Genomic DNA, 25,098 nt, shown 5'->3' with positions numbered 1-25,098 from the left:
AGATCTTCCGACCTTCCATCTCCGTTCCTGTTCCCGGAAAAGCCGCTTGAGGCCCTACCGAAGTGCTCAGCTGCATACCATCGCCCCGCAGCTCGCCAACCTCCTACAGGACATCAGTGCTCACCAGCAGCTAGTCAACACCAGCCTGCTCGCCCTCATAGTCGGCAGCTGCAACATGCGCTCTTCTGCGCGGCCTGCGCCCAAGGTCTCCTACGCGCCACCGATCTTCTACTCGTCAGCGCTCACATACGCGCCAACGGTCTCCTGTGCGCCAGCACTCACCTGCGCCAATGCGCCCTCGATCTCCTACGCGCGAGTGCTCTCCTGCGCCAGCGCTCTCCAGTTTGCCAGCACTCGCCTGCACACCAAGGTTCTCCTACGCGCCATCACTCCTGCACGCATGCGCCAGCGCTCACCTGCGTGCCAGGTCTCTCCTGCGGGCACGCACCATTATGCGAGTGCCAACACGTGTCTGCATGTGTGCGCCAACACTCGCGCGTGCAAACCAACTCACGCCCATGTGCCAGATCTCACCTGTGCGCCAGCTATAACCTGCGCGCTCTCCCACTCGCCCGCACGCACCAACAGGCATGCACAGGAACCACGCGCGGGGATGTCATCTTCGCCTCGCTCCCCTCCCCACAAGCGCATTTCAGCGCGCCCATCGGGGAAAGGGGTACAGGCTTCAGCAGAGGGGTACAGGATCCCGAAATTGCCTTCTTCTAAGGCGGACCCACCTATCATGATAACTCCTCGTAGGGAACCTTTGGTCCCTTTCCCTTCAAGGGATCTGTCTGACAGTGCTTCGGTCAGTCAGCAGCCATGGTTCAGTGCCCTAGTCAGTGCTGTGGCACAGGCATTTAATCCTGCCTTGTCTGGCCGCTCGTCAGAGCAGCCTATACAGTAGCTCCAGACTCCCGACACAGAACCATGGCTTCCTCCATCCCACTGAAGAGGAAAAGAGGAGTTTCCGACGCGGTCACTTCCTCGAGGATGAAACTGACTCCACTCAGACCATCAAGGCCAGTCCTTCCAGTATCTCCCCAGGGATACTCTCCCATCTCATCTTTGCCAAGGGAGTCACGTGAGGAAAGGCCTTCCTCCATTCCACCGTCGGAGGAAACCTCCCTTCACGCTGAGAGTTCCCCCCCATCAGAGATCAGAAAGGACGCAACACCTAGGCTTTCGATGTTGGAGTCTTACCTCTTTCCTCGGGAGAAGTCCAAAGACTCCAAGACCCTGCCAAAGTCCTCATCCAGGACTACAAAGACGGAGACAACCAGCCACTCGGGGGATGTCCGCGATCCACCCAGGGAAGAGCTCTCAGCGATGGAAGATGGAGACTTCGCTGCAAGTCCGATGTCAGAGGGGGAGCAGAAAGAGTCAGAACATGCATTCTGGCAGGTTTTGACATTATTAGGGTTCTCAACAGGTTTTCCGACCCAGAGATACCCCCTCGGGAGGCCAAGGACACAGTCTTAGACCGTGCCTTCGGCACCCAGAAACCCTCAAAGACCAGTGCAACCCTGCCCTGGTCTCAAGGGTTGAAGGGTGCCAGGGCTAAGATCACCCAACAGCTCTCCGAGTTTGCCTCCTCCAACCGTTCTGGCTCTACCAACAAGCTCCTCCCACCTCCTCGTGTACAACAGAGGAGGTACTTTGAGATCTTGGAGGAGCCCAGTCCAGCTCTTCCTCTTCACCACTCTCTGGAAGATTTAACTAAGGGGGTCTCTCTAGAGAGACTCTCCAGCCGGCAGGTCTCTTTCTCAGCGGCCGAAATCCTTAATCAGGAAAAGGTCACAAAGTATGCTATGCAGGGTACTTCGTGGCTGGATATCTGGTTAGGGACCTTGGGAATCCTGATTCGAACCAAGGATTTCTCTAAGGAGCGTACCAGGAAGGCAATGGAGACTTTCCTTCTCTCAGGCACTCGCACAATCGAGTTTCTTGCCCACCAAGTTTCGAACTTGTGGGAAAACACCATCTTGAAAAGTCGAGATGCGGTGTATGAGAGATTCCACCATCAGGTCCCCAACGTCGAGATAAATAGGCTCAGACATTCCTCTCTATAGGGAGTCCACCTGTTTGAGCCTAAGGAAGTGGAACATGCTGCTGAGAGGTGGAGGAAGTCTCATCAGGGCTTTGACATCCAATCCCTATAAACCTCCAGCACCTCAGCAGTCCCGTCCAACCAAGACCACAACGACGAAAACAGCAGCGAAGACAGTGGTGTCTAACAAGCCCTTTCCTGTCAAGGACAGGAAAGGCAAGAAGTCCTCCAGGGGAGGGAAAAATCCTAGAAGGAGCAGCCGAGGCCGCAAATGCTATGATAGGCACTCCCCCTGCTTCCCACCAGTGGGGGGATGCCTACAAAGTTGCTCATACAGGTGGAAGCAACTCGGGGCCAATCTCTGGACAATCTCTGTGATTCATCTAGGATATTGCGTCCCGTTCATAACATCAATCCCTCCCGTGACCAGGAATCCAATGTTAATAGACTCCTTTGCCATGGGATCGGCAAAGGGGCAGGCCCTTCTGCCAGAAGTCCAGACCCTGTTGAAGAAGGGCACTCTCCAAGAGGCCCTTGACGGGTCCCCAGGCTTCTTCAGTCGACTCTTTCTTGTAAGTAATGCGTCTGGAGGCTGGAGACCAGTCGTCGACCTCTCAGCTCTGAGTAAGTTTTTTAAACAAACTCCGTTCAGCATGGAGACGCAGACACAGTCAGACTAGTGGTAAGACCTCAGAACTTCATGTGTACACTGGACGTAAGGGACTTGTAGTTCCAGATCCTAGTCCATCCGTCTTCAAGGAAGTACTTAAGATTCAGCCTAGACAACAGGAAGTACCAGTTCAAGGTGCAGTGCTTCAGTCTTTCCACAGCACCCCAAGTTTTCACCAGAGTGTTTGCCCTAGTGTCATCTTGGGCACATAGGATTGGCATCCGTCTCCTCCGCTATCTGGACGACTGGCTAATCCTAGCAGACTCGGTGTCAACCCTTCTTCAACACCGAGACAAACTTCTGAGACTTTGCCAAGATCTGGGGATCATGGTAAATCCCAAGAAGTCCTCCCTGCTTTCTATACAAAGATTGGTATACCTAGGCATGATTATAGACACCAATCTCCACAAAGCCTTCCCATCAGACGACAGGATAACAAGTCTGAGAAAGGTCGCAAGACCTTTTCTCAGACGAGAACTTCCAGCCCAAACGTGGTTACGCCTCCTTGGTCACCTTTCATCACTGGCCCGTCTAGTTCTCAATGGTCGCCTCAGGATGAGATCCCTCCAGTGGCGACTCAAGTCCCGGTGGAATCAGACTCGCAATTCCCCGGACATCCGGATCCCCATGGGATCAGCGGAACTGACAAACCTCGAGTTGTGGGTGGCAGACGAGAATCTATGAAAGAGAGTGGATCTTCTCGTCCCCCCCTCCCCGGATTTGATGCTGTTCTCAGACGCTTCAAAAAAAAGGGTGGGGGGGGGGGCCCATGTGCTGCACCCCACGACCTCAGACCCCTGGTCAGAGTCAGAAGAGTACCTCCACATAAATTTCCTAGAGGTGAAGGCCATCTTTCTGGCCCTTCAACAGTTCCAACAATTCTTGGCGGGCCACTCAGTGGTGGTGATGAGCGACAACACCACAGTAGTGGCTTACATCAACAAGCAAGGAGGTACTTTTTCGCAGCAACTATCCCGTCTAGCAGTAGAGATACTGGGATGGACCGAAATCCACTTGATACCACTATTGGCACGCTTCATTCCGGGCAAAAGGAATGTGCTCGCCGACAATCTGAGCAGAGGATCTCAGATAGTGAGTACCGAGTGGTCTTTGGATCATCTAGTAGCCAACAAAGTCTTGACTTTGTGGGGTTCTCTGACAGTGGACCTCTTTGCAACGCCCCTGAACTTCAGGCTTCCGTTGTATTGTTCCCCAGTCTCAGACCCCAAGGCTCTCTGGCAAGATGCATTCCAACAACGGTGGGACAACATCGACGTTTACGCCCTTCCCCCGTTCTGTCTGATGAGGAGAGTACTCAACAAGGCCAGAACATCGGTCAATCTTTCAATGACCCTCATAGCTCCGCTATGGCATCACGTAGAATAGTTTCCGGACCTTCTGCAGCTCCTAACGGAGCTCCCAAGAGAACTTCCTCCGTGACACAATTTACTCAAACAACCACATGCCAACATATTCCACAAAGCCGTAGCTTCGCTACGACTTCACGCCTGGAGACTATCCAGCATCTCTTCTCTGATAGAGGATTTTTGCAATAAGTTGTGATTAGGATGTCTGGACACCTGTGAAAGTCATCAGCAGCAGTCTACCAGGGAAAGTGGAAAGTCTTCTGTGGTTGGTGTCGTGGAAGGGATATCTTTCCTCTCGATGCCACTATTCCAGCAAAAGCAGAGTTCCTTGTGTATTTGTGTGAAGAAATGTGCCTGTCAGTCTCGGCAGTAAAAGGCTATCGCTCAGCCTCAAGCCTCGCCTTTAGACTGAAAGGAATGGACATTTCTTTATCGCTAGAATTTTCCTTACTCATACGGAGTTATGAGCTTACCTGCCCTCAGTCTTGAGTGAGACCTCCCCCATGGAATGTGGTTCGAGTTCTTAGGTCTCTTAAGAGACCCCTCTATGAATCATTACGCCAGGCAACATATCGCCACTTGACTTGGAAGACGGTGTTCTTGCTAGCTTTGGCTTTGGCCAAATGAGTCTGTGAACTTCATGGTCTCTCACACGACGTCGCCCATTCAAGGGAATGGGGAGAGGTAACGTTCAGCTTCGTCCATGAGTTTTTTGCTAAGACTTAGAACCCGGGAGTAGCGGATCCACGATTCGACTCTCTCCGGATCTCGAGTCTTCGTTCTGTAACAGACGACCCAGACCATCTCTTAATCTGCCCTGTGAGGAGTTTGAGGCTGTATCTTAATATAATAGCCGCAGCCCGTCCTCGTGTGCCTGCACTATTCGTCAGCACAGGAAGGACTAAGAGGAGGGTCACCAAGAACACCATCTCAGCATGGATTTGCAAGTGTCATAGACCATGCATTGAATTCAGACCCTCCTTCTTCACGTCGCCCCAGAGCTCATGACGTCAGGGGCCTAGCTATGTCCCTGGCGTTCAAGAGAAACTTCTCAGTGACGTAGGTTCTTCAAGCTGGGGTGTGGGATCGTCAGACCACATTCACATCCCACTACCTGCAAGACATGACCCACAGGAGACTCGAAACGTTTTCTATCAGTCCTGTGGTGGCTGCACAACAGCTAGTGTAAAACCTCAAGCTCCTTATTGGACAAATAGCAGAAGGTTGAGGGCATTGTTACCCAGTTTCAATCTGCATGAATGAAAAGGTTTGACTGGCCCTTATTCTTTTCTTCATCCTCTTCTCTCTTAGTGAAAGCAGCATCCTGGGGTCTCTGCACAGCTGACCTCAAACCACTGCAGGTAAACCCCGCTCCCTTGTGTACCTAGTGTTCGCCTTGCGCCCTATGGTCCTTTGATTCTTTACATGAGTGACCGACCTAATACTACAAAGGCTAAGGGTAGAGATAACTGCAATTGACGAGGTCAGCATCGTCATAGGCCTACCAAAAGTATCCGACAGCGGCATGAGGGTGCAAGATGGGTGGCTTGTCTGCCATCCCACAAGGCAGTGATTTGCATGCTGGTAAAACGCTGCGTGTCGCCTAGACATGCTTCACCTCGGCACAGTGCTACTGTATCGAATATAAAGACGAACCTAGTAGCACCAGACCTGCTGAGGCTCCTCGTCGAGGTACTGGAAGAACTATCCCCATGGCTTAACCTTTAGTGTCAGCCCCATCTGCAAAGGTAATTCAGCTCAATGCCATCCCTTGCACTTTACGGGTGGTGACTATCCAGCATCACCTCTGAGATAAGGGCTTTTTGTGAGGTACTGCTCAGATGTCTGGTTATTTGCGAAGATCCTCTGCAGCTTTCTACCTGGATAAGTAGGCCATCTTCTGCGATTGGTATTGTAAACAGAATACTTCTTTAGTCAGAGCCTCTATGTAATTGATTGCTGATTACCGTGTCTACCTTCGTTTGGTCTTGAGACTGAAGGCCTTAGACCTACCTTTCATTGTGAGAATTGTTTATGGTCATGAGGGGCTCCAGCAGCCTTGTCCTCTCAGATTGCTCATACCCCAAGAATGCGACATCACAGGAGATCGAAGTTATCATGAGCAGTCTCGTACTCACACTCAAAAGTGTGTTAAATAAGGATTTGGCCCTCAAGACTGATTTCCGGTTAGTAGTGACCTCAGCGAAGAGAACATGCGAGCTCCACGGTATCTCGTGTCGCTAGTCATTTGGAGCGGCGGAAGAATGTCTCTTATACTTTTATCTCGGTGTTTGTGGCCAAGACAAGTAACCAAGCCTGTCACGACTCCAGATTCAAGTCCTTCGTGTCATCAAAAGGCGACTAGCAATCGGGATGTCGTGCTTCTTTGCCCTCTGGGAAAGCTATGGCATTACCTAAAAAGAATACAACACTGCAGTCCAGAGGCTGCAGATTCTTTTCCTGAGCGCTAGTGTAGAGAAGAACGAATTATCTAGGAACACGATTTCTGTCTGGCTTCATGAGACTATCAGAACCGCCTCTCCTACGTCCAGTGAGTCTCCCAGGGTGCAAACTCACAAAGTCAGGGCTATCAATTCTAGCCTAGCCTTCAGGAAGAACCTGTCCAAAGTGCAAGTCTTGAAGGCATTATACCCACAATTCCTTGGACCTGTGGTAGCGATTCAACAGGTTATGAAGCACTTGTCTTAGATGGTGATCACAGTGTAGGTCAGGAATGAAAGGTAAGAATGTTTGGCCATTTTTCTTTTCTTTCTTTACAGCTAAGATCATCATCATCATCTCTTCCAATGCCTATTGACGCAAAGGGCCTCGGTTAGATTTCGCCAGTCGTCTCTATCTTGAGCTTTTAGTTCAATACTTCTCCATGCATCATCTCCTACTTCACCCCTCAAAGTCCTCAGCCATGTAGGCTTGGGTCTTCCAACTCTTCTTGTGCCTTGTGGAACACAGCTAAACATTTGGTGAACCAATCTCTGTTGGGGAGTGCAAAGAGCATACCTAAACCATCTCCATCTACCCCTCACCATGATCTCATCCACATATGGCACTTGAGTAATCTCTCTTAATAGTTTCATTTCTAATCCTGTCCTGCCATTTAACTCCCAATATCCTTCCGAGGGCTTTGTTCTCAAATCTACCGAATCTATTGGAGATTGTTTCATTGTCATACCATGACCCATGTTCATATAGTAACACTGATTTCACTAAGCTGATATATAATCTGATAGTGTTGAAAAATTGCCCCCACCCATGGAAGGGGGAGGACAGAAAAAATGTATGAAACCTATTTCTCATAAATGACCATGATACATTTTGGACAACATATCCTTAGGGGTATATTGTAAGTGCTTCCACGTCTGGATATCAATCTCCTGATAGGGACCTATCATCTTGGACATCTTCATGCTCAGTTTATGAGGAGATTGACAGGAGACATCACTTTTACGCTCCTTCAAGTTTTATTTGTTCTAATTATACAAACGAGACCTTTACGTTTCCCTGCTAATATCAACCACTCCTGAGACCTTTACGTTTCGTTGCCCGTCTCAACCACTCCTGAGACCTTGACGTTTCACTGCCCGTCTCAACCACTCCTGTGCCCGTCTCAACCACTCCTGAGACCTTTAAGTTTCGTTGCCCGTCTCAACCACTCCTGAGACCTTGACGTTTCGTTGCCCGTCTCAACCACTCCTGAGACCTTGACGTTTCGTTGCCCGTCTCAACCACTCCTGAGACCTTGACGTTTCATTGCCCGTCTCAACCACTCCTGAGACCTTTACGTTTCACTGCCAATCTCAACCACTCTGCAAGTCCTTGGGTGAAGTCAAACTCCTCTTAATGGACAATGGTTTGTATAGTTTGAAAATATGAAAATTACTTTCAAAATTTGTGATACTTTTACCTTACAGTTCTTCTCCATACAAATACTTACTTTTGCATCTGTAAAGCTCAACTATATCTCTCTCACTATTCAAACTACTGTTTATTTCCTGGTCAAGAAACTGATGAATTTCTTTACATTCCCTTTCAATCTCTGACTTGCATTTTTGATCAGTGTCCTTTGGTGAAGATTACAGAAAGTTCTTGCTTTTACTCGGTACGTGCCTTATGACATTGCACTCCGTGGCACTCCTCTTATTCGTTCTCTCATTCTTCTTCCTTGGCGATGCTATGGGAATCTGCCTTTTTCTTTCATTATCTGGTCCTTCAATTCCTCGCATTTTCTCCTCGGCTATTTCTAAGTTATCTTTCAGTCTTCCATCCCTTTCATTAACATCCTCAGTTCATCATTTTCAATATTAAACTTAGCCGGTGATCATATAAGCTGTCAGCTCTGCTGCCCGACAGAAAAACCTAAGGACAAAATACGCCAGCGATCGCTATACAGGTGGGGGTGTACATCAACAGCGCCATCTGTCGAGCAGGTACTCAAGTACTCCATGTAAACACAGAATCAATTTTCTCTCTGTCGTGCCACCGGCAAGACCTACTAAATACGCTGTTGCTTACTGGATTGGTTTTCACAGATTTTGGTGAAGTACACATTTCTAGTTATTAGCTTTCGCTTTGCAGAGGTTATCTTCAATACTTCCTTGCATTCTTTGATTGAATTTTGGATTATTTGTTGACGACTTGGATAGATTTTGAATTCCCCTTTGACTAATTCAAGATGGCTGACCCTTCTCAAGTCCCTAAATACAGAAAGTGTAGTGCTAGGGACTGTTCTAGGCGTCTTCCGAAGGCCTCTATCGATCCGCACACCATTTGTTCCAATTGTCGGGGTAAAACCTGTCAATTGGAAGATCGATGTGAGGAATGCGTTGGGCTTTCGGAATTCGATTTTCTCGAATTCCTGAAATATTCACGTAGGCTAGAGAGAGATAGAGTCAGGAGAAGTTCATCTCGCTCCGTTGATTTTTCCTCTCCCCATGCCCCACAACCTATTCCTTCCCCTGTAGTGGTTGCTCCTGATCCCCCTTCTAGCACTCAACAACCTTCGATGGCAGATATGATGCGTGCCATCCAGGCTCTGGGTGAGAGAGTCGAGTCATTGGCGAGTGACCGTAACCAACTCATGGCAGACGTCAAGGAGTTGAAGGGTAAGAGTGCAGTGGGTAGTGACAAAGTGAGTGGTAGTGTTGTGGAAAGTATTAGTGTTGCGCTTGAGGGTGCGTCTGTTCGTGCCTGTCGTCCTCCCAGTCCGGGACCTCTTGCAAGCTCCCAAGCCCAGGGGAGAAGCAATGTCGTACGACCAAAGGGTTCGACAGGCTTTAATCAGCGGACAGACGTTCCCTCCGTGGTTTCGGACGTATCTTGCCAAGATCGCCCCACCCACAAGAAGACGAGAGAGCCCATTTATTCCTCGTCTGCGGAAGATGTTTCTCGGAAGAAACAATGGACCAAGGTCTCACGACCTCTCAAACGCAAGGTCCCTTCCGCGCAAGTCCAACGGCCCAGTTGTAGCCACTGGGTCAGTTTGGACTCGCTGCAGTCTTCCGATGACTGCACACCTCCTAAGAGAGGCAAAGCGGTACCGCAACAGGCAGTAACACCGTCTGTTGCCGCACCTGCTACTGTAGACCCTAAGTGGGCTTTGCTGCAGACCATGCAGACACAGTTAACATCTTTAATGCAGGACTTTCGTGCGGAGAAGGTTGACACTGCACCCGTTAGCCTACAACCAACCACGGTTGTGCGTCCAGTTGACGCTGAGGCTACCTTCTCCCGCACTCCAGCTGTGAGAGTCCCGCCACCCATGCGCAGTGTACCCTGCCAGCCGCATGTTGACGTTCAGCGACGCACGGAACCCTCCGTTGACGTTCGCGAGTTACAACAACAACCTAAGTTGTTTTGTTTTGACGCGGTGCGTCAACCTCCGCAACCCAGTGTGGTTACCACTACTCGCCCACAGCAGACTAGACAGTCAGGAGTAGACGCTTTGCGCCCCCGCGCAGCTATGGTTGTTGCCAGCTCACAGACTGGCCAACAGTTCCATGACGTTGCGTCCAGTGCAGTCACGCATGCACCCGTGCTGCCGGACTCAGCTGACCAGCCAATTCCTACTCCTTTGCCGCTTCCTCCTCAGCATTCAGACGATGGACTCTCTGATGATGACGACGCTGCACACCTTGACGACCCGCACACGGACATCGACGAACCCAAGACCACGCCTCCCTCCTTGGACTTTAGGAAAGTTCTTGCACTGTTCAAGGATATGTATCCTGATCAGTTTGTTTCTGCAGCCCCACGCTCTCCTCCATCTGAGTTCGCTTTAGGCACGCAGTCATCCGCGCCTGCCTTTACGAAGCTCGTCCTCGCCCGCTCGTCCAAGAGAGCTTTAAGAGTGTTGGGAGATTGGATGCAGTCCAAAAGCACCTTGGGAAGACAGCATTCTTGTTTCCCCCTGCGAAACTCGCTTCCAGATCGAGCGTCTGGTATGCCACGGGAGAAGTTCTCGGCTTGGGAGTTCCTGCCTCTGCCCAGGGCGACTTCTCAAGTCTAGTAGACTCTCCCCGCAGGCTGGCCATGAGACGCTCCAAGATTTGTTGGACTCCTTCAGATTTAGACCATCTGATGAAAGGAGTCTTCAGAGCCTTCGAAGTGTTTAACTTTTTGGATTGGTGTTTGGGAGCGTTGAGCAGGAAGACCTCCCCTTCTGACAAGGAAACTTCCATGCTCATTATGTCCTGCATGGACAAGGCCATACGGGACGGTTCCAGTGAGCTTGCGGCTTCGTTCGTTTCCGGGGTCCTCAAGAAACGGGAAAACCTTTGCTCCTTCTTGTCAGCTGGAGTAACACAATGTTAGAAATCGGAGCTTATGTTTGCTCCTCTCTCGAAGTGCCTTTTCCCAGAGGAGTTGATCAAGGAGATTGCTGCCTCCTTGATTCAAAAAGACACGCATGACCTGGTTGCGTCATCTGCCCGCAAAGCCACCCCTTTGCCTACCGTGTCTAGACCCAGGATGGATACTCCAGCGTCAAGATTTATTCCGCCCTTTCGTGGCAGAGTCTCCAGCAGAGGAGGTACTCGTGCCGAAGGGAAACGTGGGAGTAAGAAGAAAGGTACCAAGTCCTTTAGAGGCAGAGTCTGACTGCCACCTTCTTCAGACAGCAGTGGGAGCCAGACTCAAAAACTACTGGCAGTCCTGGGAGAACAGGGGCGCAGATGCACAATCTGTGAAGTTGCTCAGAGAAGGGTACAAGATCCCATTCTTGCGCAAGCCCCCTCTAGCAACGACTCCCATCGACCTCTCTCCCAGGTACAGAGAGGAGGACAAGAGACTAGCTTTGAAGCAAGAGGTGTCTCTCTTACTAGAAAAGGGAGCGGTAGTCAAAGTCCGGGACCATCAATCCCCGGGCTTCTACAACCGTCTCTTCTTAGTGGTAAAGAAGACAGGAGGGTGGAGACCGGTGCTAGACGTCAGTGCTCTGAATGTCTTTGTCACAAAGCAGACGTTCGCCATGGAGACGACAAAGTCTGTTCTAGCAGCGGTCAGGAAGAAAGACTGGATGGTCTCTTTAGACCTCAAGGACGCTTACTTTCACGTCCCCATCCACCCAGATTCCCAACCTTTTCTAAGGTTCGTTTACGGGAAGGTTGTCTACCAATTTCAAGCCCTGTGCTTTGGCCTAAGCACGGCGCCTCTTGTCTTTACGAAACTGATGAGGAATATTGCCAAATTCCTGCATTTAGCAGACATCAGAGCCTCCCTCTATTTGGACGACTGGCTTCTAAGAGCTTCGTCCAGTCGTCGCTGTCTGGAGAATCTAAAGTGGACTCTAGATCTGACCAAGGAATTGGGTCTCCTGGTCAATATGGAAAAGTCCCAACTGGTCCCATCCCAAACTATAGTGTACCTAGGGATGGAGATTCGCAGTCAAGCTTTTCGGGCTTTTCCGTCGGCCCCCAGAATAAGTCAAGCCCAAGGATGCATCCAGAACATGCTAAAGAAAGACCGATGTTCAGTCAGACAGTGGATGAGTCTGATAGGGACGCTTTCATCACTGGACCAGTTCATTGCGTTAGGGAGACTGCACCTCCGTCCCCTTCAATTTCACCTAGCTGTTCACTGGAGAAAGGACAAGACGCTAGAAGCGGTCTCGATCCCCATTTCCGAGGAGATGAAGTCATCACTGACTTGGTGGAAGGACAACATCAACCTCAGAGAGGGTCTGCCCCTGGCTGTTCAGACCCCCAACCACGTTCTCTTCTCGGACGCATCGGACACGGGCTGGGGTGCGACATTGGACGGTCGGGAATGCTCGGGCACTTGGAACTCGGAGCAAAGAACGTTACATATCAACTGCAAGGAGCTACTGGCAGTTCAACTGGCCTTGAAAAGCTTCAAGTCCCTCCTTCTAGGCAAGGTGGTGGAGGTGAACTCCGACAACACCACGGCCTTGGCGTACATCTCCAAGCAAGGAGGGACCCATTCTATGACGTTGTACGAGATCGCAAGGGACCTCCTCACCTGGTCAAGAGATCTAAACCTGTCTCTAGTAACGAGGTTCATTCAAGGCAACATGAATGTCATGGCGGACCGCCTCAGTCGGAAGGGTCAAATCATCCCAACAGAATGGACCCTTCACAAGAATGTGTGCAAGAGACTATGGGCCACATGGGGCCAACCTACCATAGATCTCTTTGCAACCTCGATGACCAAGAGGCTCCCAAATTATTGCTCGCCAATCCCGGACCCAGCAGCAGTTCATATAGATGCTTTTCTACTGGATTGGTCCCATCTAGACCTTTATGCATTCCCCCCGTTCAAGATTGTCAACAAGGTACTGCAGAAGTTCGCCTCTCACGAAGGGACAAGGTTGACGTTGGTTGCTCCCCTCTGGCCCGCGAGAGAATGGTTCACCGAGGTACTGCAATGGCTGGTGGACGTTCCCAGAACTCTTCCTCTAAGAGTGGACCTTCTACGTCAGCCACACGTAAAGAAGGTACACCCAAGCCTCCACGCTCTTCGTCTGACTGCCTTCAGACTATCGAAAGACTCTCGAGAGCTAGAGGCTTTTCGAAGGAGGCAGCCAGGGCGATTGCTAGAGCAAGGAGGACATCCACTCTTAGAGTCTACCAGTCGAAGTGGGAAGTCTTCAGAAGCTGGTGCAAGTCGGTATCAGTATCCTCAACCAGTACCTCTGTAACTCAAATAGCTGACTTCCTTTTATACCTGAGGAAGGTAAGATCTCTTTCAGCTCCCACGATCAAGGGTTACAGAAGCATGTTGGCAGCAGTCTTCCGTCACAGAGGCTTAGATCTTTCCAACCTCAAAGATCTACAGGACCTCCTTAAGTCTTTTGAGACCTCGAAGGAGCGTCGTTTGGCCACACCTGGTTGGAATTTAGACGTGGTACTAAGATTCCTTATGTCAGAAAGGTTCGAGCCACTACAATCAGCCTCCTTTAAAGATCTCACTTTAAAGACTCTTTAACTCGTCTGCTTAGCAACAGCTAAAAGAGTCAGTGAGATACACGCCTTCAGCAGGAACATCGGATTTTCATCTGAAACGGCTACATGTTCTTTACAGCTTGGTTTTTTAGCCAAAAACGAACTACCTTCTCGTCCTTGGCCGAAATCGTTCGATATTCCAAGCCTTTCTAATTTGGTTGGAAATGAACTAGAAAGAGTCTTATGCCCTGTTAGAGCTCTTAAGTTCTATTTAAGACGAACTAAACCTTTACGAGGACAGTCAGAAGCTTTATGGTGTGCTATTAAGAAACCTTCTTTACCTATGTCAAAGAATGCAGTTTCCTATTATATCAGACTGTTGATACGAGAAGCTCATTCCCATCTGAATGAGGAAGACCATGCTTTGCTGAAGGTAAGGACTCATGAAGTTAGAGCTGTCGCAACTTCAGTGGCCTTCAAACAAAACAGATCTCTGCAGAGTATAATGGACGCAACCTATTGGAGAAGCAAGTCAGTGTTCGCGTCTTTTTATCTTAAAGATGTCCAGTCTCTTTACGAGAACTGCTACACCCTGGGACCATTCGTAGCAGCGAGTGCAGTAGTGGGTGAGGGCTCAACCACTACATTCCCCTAATTCCATAACCTTTTTTAATCTTTCTCTTGAAATGTTTTTTATTGTTGTTTTTGGGTTGTCCGGAAGGCTAAGAAGCCTTTCGCATCCTGGTTGATTTGGCGGGTGGTCAAATTCTTTTCTTGAGAAGCGCCTAGATTAGAGGTTTTGATGAGGTCCTTTAGTATGGGTTGCAACCCTTGATACTTCAGCTCCTAGGAGTCGCTCAGCATCCTATGAGGATCGCGAGGCTCAGTAAGGAAGACGTACTTAAAAAGGCAGAGTAATTGTTCAAGTCGACTTCCTTACCAGGTACTTATTTATTTTATGTTTGTTATTTTGAATAACTGCTAAAATGAAATACAAAATACTTAGCTCATAATAATGTAAACATGTAATGCTGGTCTCTACCCACCCCCCTGGGTGTGAATCAGCTTATATGATCACCGGCTAAGTTTAATATTGAAAAATGTTATTTTTATTAATAAAATAAATTTTTGAATATACTTACCCAGTGATCATATATTAAAGGACCCTCCCTTCCTCCCCAATAGAGACCCAGTGGACCGAGGAGAAAATTGGTTCTGTGTTTACATGGAGTACTTGAGTACCTGCTCGACAGATGGCGCTGTTGATGTACACCCCCACCTGTATAGCGATCGCTGGCGTATTTTGTCCTTAGGTTTTTCTGTCGGGCAGCAGAGCTGACAGCTTATATGATCACCGGGTAAGTATATTCAAAAATTTATTTTATTAATAAAAATAACATTTTTCCTTCCTCAACCTTTCATTCTCGCTTTCTTTCCGCTTCAGTTCTTCTCTCAGGGCTCGTGCACATATGTCGTAATAGCCCCATAGAAGGTTATCTTACAGGGATCCTAACTTCAAGGCTGTCCATCTTCTAGCTTTGCCATCGAGCAAGCTTCGCAGACTGTTTCCTCGGGTCGGCCACTCGAAGGCGAGGGGCTCGGTCTCGTTCGCCTTTGAGCCTGACTTCGTGGCAAAGATTCAGTACCCATTAATCTATGAACTCAGATTTGAGTCCTCTTCAATCCTTTCTTGCCTAGATCATGTTGAGAACCTTTTATATCTAATGAGGGCTCTGTGGTGTTAATATAAAAGGAAATGATTATGAAATGTAGAAGTACAGTTGATGTATACCAGAATGTATTACTGTATGTATATGATGTTCTGTAATATTGTATGTTTATAATTTTCTCCCCATTTCAGGCTGCAGCTCATTACTGCGAATGGAATCTGTGCGGAGGCGAACAGTATTGCTGCGGAGATAATCTGTGCTGTGATTATGTATATGGGTTGTGGTATTTTTGGTGAGTCCTACGTCTCTCAGATTTATTACTCTTAGATTTCCCTAACAATTTTTGAAAATGGCAATTCACTTGCGTTGTCTTTGGCCCATCACCTCCACTGTCAGGTGCTAAAGACTTGCTGAAGAGTTTTCTAAATGTTCAGTTATTATTTGGCCTGTGGTTGTAATCCTTAGGGTATTTTTCATGGTATATAGTCACAAAAAACAATATTCAGTTTCCTTTGAGTACATAGTGTCAAAGTCAGTCCATCTTTACCCTGAAAAATAGTAGCAATGGTTTTTCCAGTAATTTTCTGCACTTTAAAATCCTCTAGGTTAAATGTTATAATGTTCTATTTAATGAGTATTTATTAGAATGATTTCTTCCAACGGTAATTTTGTAAAGAATGTTATCTCCTACAGTATTTTATTGAATGACACAGCTGATTAAAAACCAAGGAGTTCTCAATTTGGAAATTAATGAAAATCATAGAGCTCTTTTTAAAATACAGTGAAGGTAGGAAGTAATTTTAATAGTGTGTATATTTACACTAACTGCTATGTTGGCAATGACTTTTCAAATTCTCTTATCTTTGGCAAGAAGAGAAAAATAAAGGGATATTTTTAAACAAATGATTTCCCACATACAGATACAAATAGCAGTCAGTGGTCACGATTTTCATACAGATGTAGCAGTTGCGAATTAGATGATGACAGATAACCGTTGTTATGCAGACGGAAAACTGGTTTAATTAATCGAGCCTCTAGTCCTGGTTGCATTGTTGAGCCAGCAACGTACATTTACTATCAACTGTGGTTTGTGAGGCACACTGTAGAAAAAAGCTCCATTGATATGTCTTTACATTTTATCTCTTCCTTTTAGTCTCTTCCCAAACAGATAACCAGCATCTATTCTTTCTTAAAACTAATTTGAAATAAGGGTAAAGTAAGCTGAACTGGAAGGAAAATGCAAAAATAGAAGACAAGATATTATGAGGATGGGATAAAAGATTGAGTGTAGTCTATCTCATTCCAAGAGGATAATGAATATAAGTTTTTATGCCAATCTCTTACCATTTAAGGTTTAAGATCTGTCTCAGAATAGGTGGAAAAGTAATGTATGTGGTCTGTAAATGTTTTTATGTTGAACAGGCATACATAAGTCCTTTTATAGTTTATATCTTTCAATGTTGTTAAAATATTTTATTTTAATTTTCATTACTCCTTATATTGTTTATTTATTTCCTTATTTTCTTTCCTCACTAGGCTATTTTTCCCTGTTGGAGCCCTTGGGCTTATAGCATCTTGCTTTTCCAACTAGGGTTGTAGCTTAGCTAGTAATAATAATAATAATAATAATTATAATAATAATTTTTCAATATTAATCTTACCCGATAATCATGTAGCTGTCAACTCTGTTGCCGACAGAAATCTACGGTCGGGATACGCCAGCGATCGCTATACAGGTGGGGGTGAACACCACAGCGCCATCTGTGGTCAGGTACTCCAGTACTTCTTGTCAACACCACCTCAATTTTTCCTCTGTCGTGCCTCCGGCTAGACCTACATGGATACGCTGTTGATTTTGGAGTTATTTCTCACGATTTGGTGATGTATTTGCTCTAGAGTTTAGCCTTCGCTATTCAGGAAGCTTTATCATTAGCTTAGCAAGTTTTTGGAATTAATTTGATTTAATTTTTGATTTAATTTTGGTGACGAAGAGAGTATGAACTCTCTTTCACTTTTAATGGCCGACCCTTCCCTTAGACGGAAGTGTTGGTGTCGAAGAGAGTATAGACTCTCTTTCTTAATTTTGCTTAACAAAAGTTATAGATTTATTTTATATCTCTCCGCCTTTTATAGGCCTCTTCGATTAACTTCCTTTTATTATAAACTTATTAAAATTAATTTTTATATTTGTTTATATTCGACCTTTCCTAATAGTAGGTGGTCTTTTCTTGGAACCGAAGTTAATTAACATTGAGCCCGTCATTTCGTTTTTACCTGTTAACATATTATGCTATTTTAAGGTTTTTGAAAGAATTTCTTTGATAGTCTCGTACTGTTTTCAAAGTTGAACTAACGTTTTGTTTTGTCTCTGCAGTTGTTGACGTTCAGAACGTTCAACTTGCGCTCTATCGTTACGATAGAGAGAGAGTATTCACGGTGTCACGTTGCAGTAAGAGTAGAACGATTCTAGCGTTTTGTTCATTCTTTCTTAGCTTAAATGGTTTTAATTCTAATAAAGGAACTTTTTATTTGGGAAATCTTTCAGTTTTTTTCCTTTAACAATAATATGTTTTAACGATATATATAATTGGGCTCATCTCTCAGGTGCTAAGTCAAGAGAGAGAGAGAGAGAGATAGAGACGGAGGGAGAGAGAGGAGGATAAACGTTTCGTTCAAGCGGGTAACGTTGTTATCGTTTTGCTCTTCTCCCTAGTCTCTTTAGGGGAAGAAGGTAAACGTTTCTAGAGTTTTATTCTTGTTCTCAGGCTTTATGCGGTGAGAGATTTTAAACGTAGTTTATTTGATCTAGTGTTTAGTCTCTTTTCCAGCCACTGAATTATTTATCTTTCATTATGTTTTTCTGTTACATTGTAATACTGTTTTCGCAATTACTAACTTTTAATGAAGGATAGAATTGCGTGTTTCAGGTACAAACCACTTAAAGTTTCGAGTTCAGTGAAATAAGTGCAAACAGAAAATCAAAAGTGATAAAGTGATAAGCGCAAAGTGTTACAGTGTTGCGTTCGAGGGTTCGTCTGTTCGTGCCAGTTGTTCGCCTAGTCTGGGACCTCTTACAAGCTCCCAAGCCCAGGGGAGAAGTAACGTCGAAGGACTTATGGGTTCATCAGGCCTTGATCGACGAACAGACGTTTCCCTCCGTGGTTTTGGGTGTTACCAACTCACGTAGCCGATGTGATCACCCCACCCACACAAAGACGAGAGAGCCCTTTTATTCCTCGTCTGCGGAAGAGGTTTCTCGCAGAAACCATGGACCAAATCTTGCAGCTTTTAAGTGCAAGTCGGTCCCTTCCGCGCAAGTCCAACTCCTAGGTGGTGCCATTAGCACTAGGTCAGTTCGGACTTGCTGCAGTACGACAACTGCACACCTCCCAGAGAGGCAAGGTGGTATCGCAACAGGCAGTAACTCCGTCTGTTGCCGCACCAGCTGTTTTAGACCCTCAGTCTCAACGGACAGTAGCTCCGTTTGTTGTTGTCTTTCTTAAACTCTAGTGGTCTATGCTGCAGACAATGCAGTCTCAGCTTGCGGTGTTGATGCAGGAGTTTCAGGCAGAGAAGGTTAGCACACCTCCTCCTGCGAGCGCTCCTCCACCTCTGCGCAGTCCACCCTGCCAGACGTATGATGTTGAGGCTCCTCCTGCCTCCATGCGTGAGCTGCCGCATTGGGAGTTGCCAGGTACCAGCGCTATGCAGCAACCTCCACTTTCCTTGAGGCAGGAGCCTCATGCTATGCGGCAACCGCCTCAACTCCTGAGGCAAGAGCCTCAACTCTTGAGGCAAGAACCTCTACTCTTGAGGCAAGAGCCTCAACTCTTGAGGCAAGAACCTCAACTCTTGAGGCAAGAGCCTCAACTCTTGAGGCAAGAACCTCAACTCTTGAGGCAAGAACCTCAACTCTTGAGGCAAGAGCCTCAACTCTTGAGGCAAGAACCTCAACTCTTGAGGCAAGAGCCTCAACTCTTGAGGCAAGAACCTCAACTCTTGAGGCAAGAGCCTCAACTCTTGAGGCAAGAACCTCAACTCTTGAGGCAAGAACCTCAACTCTTGAGGCAAGAGCCTCAACTCTTGAGGCAAAAGCCTCTCTCTGCGCAGCCACCTCCTCAACCCTTGAGGCAGACGCAACTCTTGAGGCAGTAATCTCATGCTGTGAGGCAGCCGCCACAACGCATGCAGCAACCGAATTCTTCACAGCATGAGACTCTCTCTGCGCAGCTACCTCCTCAACCCTTGAGGCAGACGCAACTCTTGAGGCAGGAACCTCACAGGAGCCTCATGCTATGCAGCATCCTCCTCAAACCATGAGGCAGGAGCCTCATGCTATGCGGCATCCTCCTCAACCCATGAGGCAGGAGCCTCATGCTATGCGACAACCTCCTCTACCCATGAGGCAGCCTCATGCTATGCGGCATCCTCCTCAACCCATGAGGCAGGAGCCTCATGCTATGCGGCATCCTCCTCAACCCATGAGGCAGGAGTCTCATGCTATGAGGAGCCTCATGCTATGCGGCATCCTCCTCAAACCATGAGGCAGGAGCCTCATGCTATGCGGCAACCGCCTCAACCCATGAGGCAGGAGCCTCATACTATGCGGCATCCTCCTCAACGCATGCGGCATGAGCCTCATCCCTTGCAGCATGAGCCTCATCCCATGCAGCATGAGCCTCATACCATGCAGCATGAGCCTCATCCCATGCAGCATGAGCCTCATCCCATGCAGCATAAGCCGCACGCCATGCAACATGCTCTGCTTACCTTACAGCATGCTCTACATACAGCATGCTCTGCATACTTTACCGCATGCTCCTCAGTCACACATCTTTGGTTGTTGCCATCTCACTAGACTGTCAAGCAGTTTCATAACGTTCCCTTCTAGTCTGCTGCTTTTGCACCAGTGAAACCCTCACTGAGAGAACTTAGCTTTTCTCGGATATGGTTCCTGTAGATGAGAAAGTGCTATTCTCCCTCCTTCTGATATTCCCTTGAGGACTCTGTCATTTGGAGAGGAGCCTTTATCTGCTTAGCCTCCTATGGACTTTTATTTAAGCATAACATGCTTCCAGGGAGGGTAATGGTTCCACTTCAGTCGCTAACCCCGTCTGTTACCACACCTGCTCCCATAGACCTTGAGCTTTGTTGCAAGACATGCAGTCCAAGCTTAGTCCTTGTTAGAGGATTTTTTGTTTACGGAGTCAGTGTGTCACTGGGAAGACGTTCAACAACCAGCAGAAGTGACTTGTTGTGACGCAGTGCGGCAACCTCAGCAACCCGATAAGGAGTTGTCTGTACGACCCAGACAGTCTAGACAGCTTCGGGTTGTCGCTGTACTTCCTCGCTTCCCCATGGTTGACAGTTCACAGACTGTGCAGCAGTACCATGATCTTGTGTCCGGCTCCGTCAGACGACTAGCTTTTAAGAGCTCCCACAAGTCGTCGCTGTCTGGAGATTCTCAGATGGATTATGGATCTGACCAAGGAACTGGGCCTCCTGGTCAATTTTGAGGAGTCCCAGCTCGTCCCATCCCAGACCATTGTCTACCTGGGTATGGATCTTCAGAGTCGAGCTTTTCGGGCTTTTCCGTCGGCCCCAAGGATCTACTAAGCCCTAGATTGCATCCAGAGCATGCTGAGAAGGAACCGATGCTCAGTCAGGTAGTGGATGAGTCTAACAGGGACACTTTCATCGCTGGCCCTGTTCATCGAGTTAGGGAGACGCCACCTCCGCCCCCTTCAGTATCATCTAGCGGCTCACTGGATAAAGGACATGACGCTAGAGACGATCTCAGTTCCTGTTTCCGAAGAGAGGAGGTCTACTCTCACGTGGTGAAAGAACAGCTTTCTTCTCAAGGAAGTCTACCTTTGGCTGTTCAGAAACCCGACCGCCGTCTCTTCTCTGACGCATCAGACACGGGCTGGGGTGCGACTTTGGACGGACAGGAATGCTCGGGAACATGGAATCAGGAGCTAAGGATACTTCACATCTATTGCAAGGAGCTGTTGGCGGTTCATCTGGCCTTGATAAACTTCAAGTCCCTCCAGCTTAACAAGGTGGTGGAGGTGGACTCTGACAACACCACAGCCTTGGCTTACATCTCCAAGCAGGAAGGGACTCATTCGTGGAAGTTGTTCTAGATCGCAAGAGACCTCCTCATCTGGTTAAAAGATCGAAAGCTCACGCTGGTAACGAGGTTCATTCAGGGCGATATGAATGTCATGGCAGATCGCCTTAGCCGGAAGGGTCAGGTCATCCCCACAGAGTGGACCCTTCACAAGAATGTTTGCAGCAGACTTTGGGCCCTTTGGGGTCAGCCAACCTTAGATCTGTTCGCTACCTCGATAACCTAGAGGCTCCCGTTGTATTGTTCTCCGATTCCAGACCCAGCAGCAGTTCACGTGGATGCTTTTCTGCTGGATTGGTCCCATCTCGACCTGTATGCATTCCCGCCGTTCAAGATTGTCAACAGGGTACTTCAGAAGTTCGCCTCTCGCAAAGGGACACGGCTGACGTTGGTTGGCTCCGCTCTGGCCCGCGAGAGAATGGTTCATAGAGGTACTGCAATGGCTGGTCGACATTCCCAGGACTCTTCCTCTAGGAGTGGACCTTCTACGTCTACCTCACGTAAAGAAGGTACATCCAAACCTCCACGCTCTTCGTCTGACTGCCTTCAGACTTTCGAAAGACTCTCAAGAGCTAGGGGCTTTTCGAAGGAAGCAGCCAGAGCGATTGCCAGAGCAAGGAGGACATCCACTCTCAGAGTCTATCAGTCTAAAGGGGAAGTCTTCCGAAGCTGGTACAAGGCTAATGCAGTTTCCTCATCCAGTACCACTGTAACCCAGATTGCTGACTTCCTGTTACATCTAAGGAACGTAAGATCCCTTTCAGCTCCTACGATTAAGGGTTACAGAAGTATGTTGGCAGCGGTTTTCCGCCACAGAGGCTTGGATCTTTCCACCAACAAAGATCTACAGGACCTCCTTAGGTCTTTTGAGACCTCAAAGGAACGTCGGTTGTCCACTCCAGGCTGGAATCTAGACGTGGTCCTAAGGTTCCTTATGTCATCAAGATTTGAACCTCTCCAATCAGCCTCTTTTAAGGACCTCACATTAAAAACTCTTTTCCTCGTGTGCTTGACAACAGCTAAAAGAGTAAGTGAGATCCACGCCTTCAGCAGGAACATAGTTTTCACATCTGAAACGGCTACATGTTCCTTGCAGCTCGGTTTTTTGCTAAAACGAGCTTCCTTCACGTCCTTGGCCTAAGTCGTTCGAGATCCCAAGCCTGTCCAACTTGGTGGGGGACGAACTGGAGAGAGTACTTTGCCCAGTTAGAGCTCTTAGGTACTATCTAAAAAGGTCATAACCTTTACGAGGACAATCAGAAGCCTTATGGTGTGCTATCAAGAAGCCTTCTCTTCCAAGGTCTAAGAACTCAGTTTCTTACCTATTCAGGCTCCTGATTAGGGAAGCACATTCTCATCTGAAGGAAGAAGACCTTGCTTTGCTGAAGGTAAGGACACATGAAGTGAGAGCTGTGGCTACTTCAGTGGCCCTCAAACAGAACCGTTCTCTGCAGAGTGTTATGGATGCAACCTATTGGAGAAGCAAGTCAGTGTTCGCATCATTCTATCTCAAAGATGTCCAGTCTCTTTACGAGAACTGCTACACCCTGGGACCATTTGTAGCAACGAATGCAGTAGTAGGCGGGGGCTCAGCCACTACATTCCCATGATCCCATAACCTTTTTAACCTTTCTCTTGAATACTTTTTATGGGTTGTACGGTCGGCTAAGAAGCCTTCCACATCCTTGTTGATTTGGCGGGTGGTCAATTCTTTCTTGAGAAGCGCCGAGGTTAAAGGTTGTGATGAGGTCCTTTAGTATGGGTTGCAGCCCTTTATACTTCAGCACCTAAGAGTCGTTCAGCATCCTAAGAGGACCGCTACGCTCAGTAAGGAAGACGTACTTAATAAAGGCAGAGTAATGGTTGAAGTCGTCTTCCTTACCAGGTACTTATTTATTTTATGTTATTTTTGAATAACTAATAAAATAAAATACGGGATACTTAGCTTCTTTGTTAACATGTATGCTGGTCTCCACCCACCACCCTGGGTGTGAATCAGCTACATGATTATCGGGTAAGATTAATATTGAAAAATGTTATTTTCATTAGTAAAATAAATTTTTGAATATACTTACCCGATAATCATGATTTAATTGACCCACCCTTCCTCCCCATAGAGAACCAGTGGACCGAGGAAAAAATTGAGGTGGTGTTGACAAGAAGTACTGGAGTACCTGACCACAGATGGCGCTGTGGTGTTCACCCCCACCTGTATAGCGATCGCTGGCGTATCCTGACCGTAGATTTCTGTCGGCAACAGAGTTGACAGCTACATGATTATCGGGTAAGTATATTCAAAAATTTATTTTACTAATGAAAATAACATAATAATAATAAATAGTGAACTAAATTTGAACGCTCAACAAATAATTAACCCTTTTACCCCCAAAGGACGTACTGGTACGTTTCACAAAACCCATCCCTTTACCCCCATGGACGTACCGGTACGTCCTTGCAAAAAAATGCTATAAAATTTTTTTTTTCATATTTTTGATAATTTTTTTGAAAAAATTCAGGCATTTTCTAAGAGAATGAGACCAACCTGACCTCTCTATGACAAAAATTAAGCCTGTTATAGCAATTTAAAAAAAATATACTGCAAAATGTGCTGGGAAAAAAATAATCCCTTGGGGGTTAACGGTTGGAAATTTCCAAAGAGCCTGGGGGTAAAAGGGTTAATCTCGCATCTTCAACTTCTTATAATCTTTTCATCAATTTCAGGGTCGGTGTACTGTTTTTAGTCCTGCTGCTCTCCGCATGCGGCGGATTGTTCCGTTACTATTACAGACGTTGGACAGCCGAAGGGGGCGGCCCCCCTTACGTACCCTTCCCGGCTTACTCCTCTCTTCCGACGCATATCTCCAGCCAGGATCCCCTTTTTCAGGTAACGGAAGAAATTAACTGACATCCATTGTTCATTTTTGCTTTTGGCAGAATTGAAGATTTTGCGAAGGGTATGTATTCATTTCTGTCTCCTCTTTTTTAGTTTATTTATCAACTTTACACAAAAACTACTGTACCGATATTGACCAAACTTGGTAGTCATGTTGAGTATAACCCAAGGATGAATGTGTAACATTTTTGATAAACTACATATAAGTACAAGTACGCAAAAGTACATAGAAAATAAAGGCAATGTTAAGTAAATGGCAAATATTTTGTTATTTTATTTTTTGTTTGTGAATAACATTACGCAAAAAACTACTGAACCAATTTCAACGAAACTTGGTGGACATGTGTTGAGTGACCCAAGGACAAAGCCATTAGATTTTGAAGTAAATACATCAAAGACTGCTTGGTGTGACGGAGGCACGCTCTCTACTCGTTGCCCCTCTTGTTTTATTCTATAACTCTGAAATTCAGGATTTTCCTCCATCTAGAAAGAGTATGAATAGGTAGAAGTGATAAATTTTAGAGAAAAGTATTCATTATTTATGAATTTTAAACTTTGTTGATATTTCCCAATATTTATTACTAGTATAAAGCTGTTCTTCATAGTTTTTTGTTTCATGTAATACTAGGCAGTTAATTCTAATAGTCAGGCCTTCTCCATCATAGGCTCAATACTACACAGTATTCTAGAAGTTTTATTCCAGCTGTGACCAAGATGTGGAATAATCTTCCTTATCGGGTAGTTGAATCGGTAGAACGTCAAAAGTTAAAACTTGTATCAAATTTGTTTATGTTGAACAGAGTGACATAAGTCTTTTTATAATTTATATATGAAATATCTGTTTTAATATTGTTAAAGTTTTTAAAATATTTTATTTTAATTGTTAATTACTTCTTATA

General features: G+C 46.8%; 1 protein-coding gene across 1 annotated transcript in view; it reads left to right on the top strand.

The window, feature by feature from the left end:
- Positions 1-25,098, top strand: part of LOC137627086 (uncharacterized) — a 57,485-nt gene that overhangs the window by 5,262 nt on the left and 27,125 nt on the right. Inside the window, exons 2-3 of the mRNA XM_068358090.1 lie at positions 15,365-15,465; positions 24,028-24,190. Of these exons, the coding sequence (XP_068214191.1) occupies positions 15,365-15,465; positions 24,028-24,190 (264 nt within the window). The remainder of the gene's footprint in view (positions 1-15,364; positions 15,466-24,027; positions 24,191-25,098) is intronic.

The sequence above is a fragment of the Palaemon carinicauda genome, chromosome 34 (genome assembly GCF_036898095.1).
Source record: "Palaemon carinicauda isolate YSFRI2023 chromosome 34, ASM3689809v2, whole genome shotgun sequence".
Lineage (NCBI taxonomy): Eukaryota > Metazoa > Arthropoda > Malacostraca > Decapoda > Palaemonidae > Palaemon > Palaemon carinicauda.
Note: the sequence above shows the minus strand (reverse complement) of the source record. Positions and strands in the feature narration are given on the sequence as shown.